This window comes from Rhinolophus sinicus, chromosome 4 (assembly GCF_057876585.1).
Source record: "Rhinolophus sinicus isolate RSI-liver-muscle chromosome 4, RSI-T2T, whole genome shotgun sequence".
Lineage (NCBI taxonomy): Eukaryota > Metazoa > Chordata > Mammalia > Chiroptera > Rhinolophidae > Rhinolophus > Rhinolophus sinicus.
The window spans coordinates 4,490,696-4,495,380 of record NC_142504.1 but is presented as its reverse complement, the minus strand read 5'-3'; the positions used below and the strand labels follow the sequence as shown (position 1 = coordinate 4,495,380).

At 43.9% G+C, this 4,685-nt stretch overlaps 1 protein-coding gene across 3 annotated transcripts; it reads left to right on the top strand.

The window, feature by feature from the left end:
* Nucleotides 1-216: 216 nt before the first annotated feature.
* On the top strand, nt 217-4,094 carry SEC61G (SEC61 translocon subunit gamma). Of its 3 annotated transcripts, none has more exons than XM_019726358.3 (4): nt 218-354; nt 1,975-2,072; nt 3,274-3,376; nt 3,995-4,094. In XM_019726358.3, the coding sequence occupies exons 2-4, from the start codon at nt 1,979-1,981 to the stop codon at nt 4,002-4,004; spliced, it is 207 nt and encodes a 68-aa protein (XP_019581917.1). In that variant the 5' UTR covers nt 218-354; nt 1,975-1,978; the 3' UTR covers nt 4,005-4,094. The 3 variants fall into 3 exon arrangements, with proteins under 3 accessions (XP_088653775.1, XP_019581917.1, XP_019581919.1); XM_019726360.3 differs by lacking the exon at nt 218-354 and adding an exon at nt 785-957; XM_088797649.1 differs by lacking the exon at nt 3,995-4,094 and having other exon boundaries at nt 217-354; nt 3,274-3,380.
* Nucleotides 4,095-4,685: the final 591 nt, after the last annotated feature.

The window sequence follows — 4,685 nt, the reverse complement described above, 5'->3', positions numbered from 1 at the left end:
GCACCGCGCAGCCCGCGGGGGCCCTGGGCTGCGAACCCGACGGCGTGCGCTCGGGCTGGCGGGGGACCGGGGACTCAGCCAGGGCAGAACACGTTAGATTCCAAACTCAAACTGCAGAAGAAAGCCAAGCCCCAACAGGGCGTCCGTCACCTATCCCCTCAATGGGTCTCCTTCCGGAAGCTTGGCCGAGACCCACGTCGAGCTGCGCCTGCGCACTGAGGGCTCCGCGTCAAGGACCAATGAACGAAGGGGTGGGCGGGCTTTAGGCCCGCGACCGGGTTTCCAGTTCCGGTGGGCCTTGGTCAGTCCGCTGCTGTGCTACGTGTACGTGGGACGCGAGGTGTCGGCGGGCAGGTAGGATACGTGACTCGGGGGGCAGCGGGCGCAGCCTTTGTGACTCGCGGAGGCGGCGGGCGTGGGCGAGCCGGCGGGTGGTTCTGGGGGCCCTCGCGGGCAGGCGGGGGTGAGTGGGCCCCTCGCTCAGGTCCGAGACCAGGGTCCGGCCCTTCTGCCGCCCCACGTACGGTCTCGTGTGGAAGCCGCGGCCCCCGAGGGGGAGGGAGTCCGCGGTCCCCTGGCCTGTGGGCCCAGCTCTGGCTCCCTGGCTGCTGGTCCTCCGCCACCTCTGTGAACTCTTACCCTCCCGGGGCTTTCGGGGTCTCCGCGCTGTGGTCACAGGTGGTGGCTGGCAGCCCGAGTGCCCTTTGAGGTTGGCCTTGGGGACGCGCGTAGAGCCGTCTTGGAAGCGCTGCATCCCGCCCAGGCCTCCGCCGCCCCGGTGATGTGCCGGGGAGAGGGTGGGTCTGGGGTCTGGACCTGGAGGCCACAGTGGTTCCGGGCGCCCGTCCCCGGCGGGGAGGGCAGTGCGCTGTGACTTTGTAAATTGTTCTGGAGGAAGTGTCCTTCGCTCTCACGGCGACACTTATCGTGTCAGCTCCCCGGGTTTGAAGAACAAAGGTAAGTGAAATGCTGGAGCATTGACAGTGTTTGGAGGGACCCCACGTGCTTGGCTCAGAATGATTATGTAATTGCCAGTAAACTTTAAGTGTTTCATGCGCGTTATGCCAACCGCCCGCCCTGGGAGAGGACACGGGCTCAGGGTGCATTTCACAGGCAGGGATGTCAGCCGCCGCCTGCTCTTGCAGTGACATCCATGCACTGAAACAACAAAACTGTGTTGAGTATTTATGTGCCTCGCCACCGTGTTAAGCACCGGCGCTGTAGCAAAATACGGGTCATATATTGGCCTTGTTAGTTCTTGTTCCAGTGGCGCTCGCAGCTGAGGTTAGATGGCATTTCTGTTGGAAGATAGATCTCTCACGAGAACCTAGATGCTAAACTATAGCATCCAGTTTCCTGCAGGGGTGTGTCCAAACCTAAATTAGCTAATAGTTTCTAAGAGTCCGGATCTTGGGTTAGTCAGTGCTTGTGGTTTTGACAAAATGATGGATCTGCCCCACACAAACACACTCTTTTCTAAAAATGTCGTGTGGCTGTGGTTTAGAGCAATTGAAGTCTGCATTTGCCTCTACTCTAGGCTCTTGTAGCACCAAAGTTGGCATTCACTGCACTAGACTCTGGTTTTGGGGGAGTTTAAAATAAAATACAGAGAATATTTGTTGGATTCCCAGCATTGTTGGTTCCTTAGCAGGAACTTCAGAATGAGGTAAGGAATGGACGGGCTGTCAATTGCTTAACCTTTAACAGTGATAGCCCTTTTATATTAAGAGGATGCGTCCTTTGTCAGTAGCAATAACATGGATAGAATCTATGCTGTGCTTTGCTAGAGTTTACAAAAATAATGTCAATTTAGGCTTGGAGTCCGTATTTTTCTGTTTTGTTTTATAAGATGGGGTTGACCCATATCCAGCACGAATTCCTGGCTGGTCTCATTTACGTATTGTTATAACTGAACAAGCCCTCGCTATGTGATAAATAATACCAGTGGGTATTTTTTGTTTTGTTTTAAACAAGCATCATGGATCAGGTAATGCAGTTTGTTGAGCCAAGTCGGCAGTTTGTGAAGGACTCAATTCGGCTGGTTAAGAGATGCACCAAACCTGATAGAAAAGGTAATAATTGCTTTAAAATTAGAGAACAAGTTAAATCTTTGCATTTTTCTAAGCCTTTTATTTGATTAATAGGATCTTATTTAATAACCATTGTACTACTTTCATCCACATTTTGATTGATTTATTTTCCTTTATTGCTTTTTAACGTTGTCACTTCTTTCTAAATTTTGTACACTTTATACAGTATTCTGTTTTATGTATTTTCAAATAGTGTGAGAATATTTATTACAGCCTTATTTTCCATGTTATGTTTGCCTTAGTCATATTGAGTGATTTTTGAGTTTTTAGTATCCTCCATAATTTCACTGTGGAAAATCTTTTGGGAGTTCTCCCTGCTCTGCCACGTCCCCAAACAAAACCTTAACATGAAATCCACAACACAGTTGTTGCCAACCTAGAAAGTTTAATTTCTTATTTATCATGATTCTTGTGTTAAAAAGGGCACCTGAATTTGTCTATTTTTATTCATTTATGGACTGCTGGCTGGATTAGGAGCTGAGAGTGTAACAGAGAATGTGATACATTACATATATAATATAATAAATAACAGTAGATAATAGAGAATAGTCCTCACTCTTACAGACATAGACTCATTCAGGGAAGGCAGTCATAAACAAATAATGGCAGTCATCATTTGTAATTTTTGCTGTAAGTAAGTGTTACGGAAGAGAACTGGGAGGTTTGGCAGCGCAGGACAGGGGCAGGAGCGCCGAGCAAGTCAGGGCTGCCCTGAGGAATAAGGTGTGTTACCGGGGTCAGAGACCTTTGCATAAAATGGTGCTCAGCTCAGTTTGGTTTGTCAAGCCTTATTTTTAGCTTCATTATAATATCAAAGGCAGTGGGCTTTTTTTTTTTTTTTTTAAATAAAAGTTGTGTTCTGTGCTATTATAATCAATAGTTTTAGTAATATTACAAGTATTTTAAGACAAGTAGTGTGTATTCTATCTATGTTGTATTTATTTTTGCTATTCTGGTCATTTGCTATGAAGATAAAATATTTCACTGCTTGTTGATGGATTCACTAGCAGGGGCATGCGTTTATTTCCGTCTTTCCTTAAATATCAATAAAATGTGAAAATTTAAAATGATGTATTTACTGTCACGAGAAATGTATACCAGTAAGATTGTATCACTGCTAGTTTTTCCCCTATACTTGCCATGAGACTGCAAAAATAATGTAAATTTTCTGTTTTAAATCCAGAATTCCAGAAGATTGCCATGGCAACAGCAATAGGATTTGCTATAATGGGATTTATTGGTTTTTTTGTGAAATTGATCCATATCCCTATTAATAACATCATTGTGTAAGTAAACTTTGAAATAGACGATGTCTAGAATGGCGTGAAATCTGAAAACATTCGGGTTGATAGCTTGCTATTTCATTAACACACAGATACATCTCTTGACTTTTTAATGCTGCTAGAATCTACTGATATTGAGGACCTGATAATGGGAAGTGATTTTTGTTTTCATTATGAGTCAACCCAGTTTTTGGGTAATTGTGGTCTCCAGTGGTTGAGAACCATTGTGCTGGTCTGCATTCTTTATTTTCAACTAGCATATCGTTGGTCAGATTAAAAACTTCTCAATTCACTGTCCTGTCATGGAGTTCATATTGTTTGTCTTGTTCAGAAAGACATCCCGCTAGACTTGAACACTTTTCCCCAGTGAGGATTCTGAGTTTTTAAGATCGATCTGTTCTATGAGCCACATTACCTCCAAGGACCTTTTCAGTTCCAGGATTTTTAAGTTCAGTTTCTTCTCTTTCATGCTCTTTTGCGGGGGTAATGTAGGTGTGGTTCCCATATAACTGGTTTTGGTTATATAAAATCACAGCATGCTACATTTCAAACCATCATCATCATCATCATTATTAAAATCTTACATACACTTACAATTGACCGTTTTTCTTTCTTTTACAGTGGTGGCTGATATACCTTTTTAGAGGAGGGTTTTTCGTCTTGGGAATTGGTGAACAAGTGAGGATTTGAGAAGCTCATGGAATAAAAGTCTGCTGATGTGTTTTGTGTTTTTCTCTCATTTTTTTTTCCTTCCAAGATGTTTTCTATTTCTCAATTAAAATAATTTCAAAATGAACAAACTTCTCTTGTTTCCATCGCAGATAATTTACCATATTTTAATGATAGGAAATAATGGGCCCCCGTTCTTCCTTCCTCTCATCCTGTGTATTTTGGATTATAGGAGAAATTCAAGAGCTTGGTAAAATATTACACTTCTGGGTGCTCCGTTCTCATGGAAGAAGGAACAGCGCAAGTACAGGATGGCGAAGCTAGTGAAAGGCAGGGTTTGAGGGTAGGGTAGGCTTTGTTCTTCAGCATTCAAAGTGTGAACATGTACTCAGCTCTTGCAGGACGTTAGGTGCTGCCTGAAATAGGTTCCCGAAAATCATCGTTAAACCTTCAAAGCGTGACGTCCTCTTCAGAGAATCTTATTAGTCACACTGTCCTAGACACTGGCATTCTGAATTTGGTAAAGAATTCACTGATAATTGAATATGAGATAAAAAGGGGCAAAAAAATAGTAATAAAATGTGAGACAGTTTATGCACATTTATTAATCTATTCATTCAGTGTTTAGTTATTGAACTTTATT

Coding starts and splice junctions, on each gene's coding strand:
- SEC61G (XM_019726358.3), top strand. CDS start 1,979: ATGGATCAGGTAATGCAGTTTGTTGAGCCAAGTCGGCAGTTTGTGAAG. Junction 2,073..3,273: donor CACCAAACCTGATAGAAAAG/GTAATAATTGCT, acceptor TTTTAAATCCAG/AATTCCAGAAGATTGCCATG.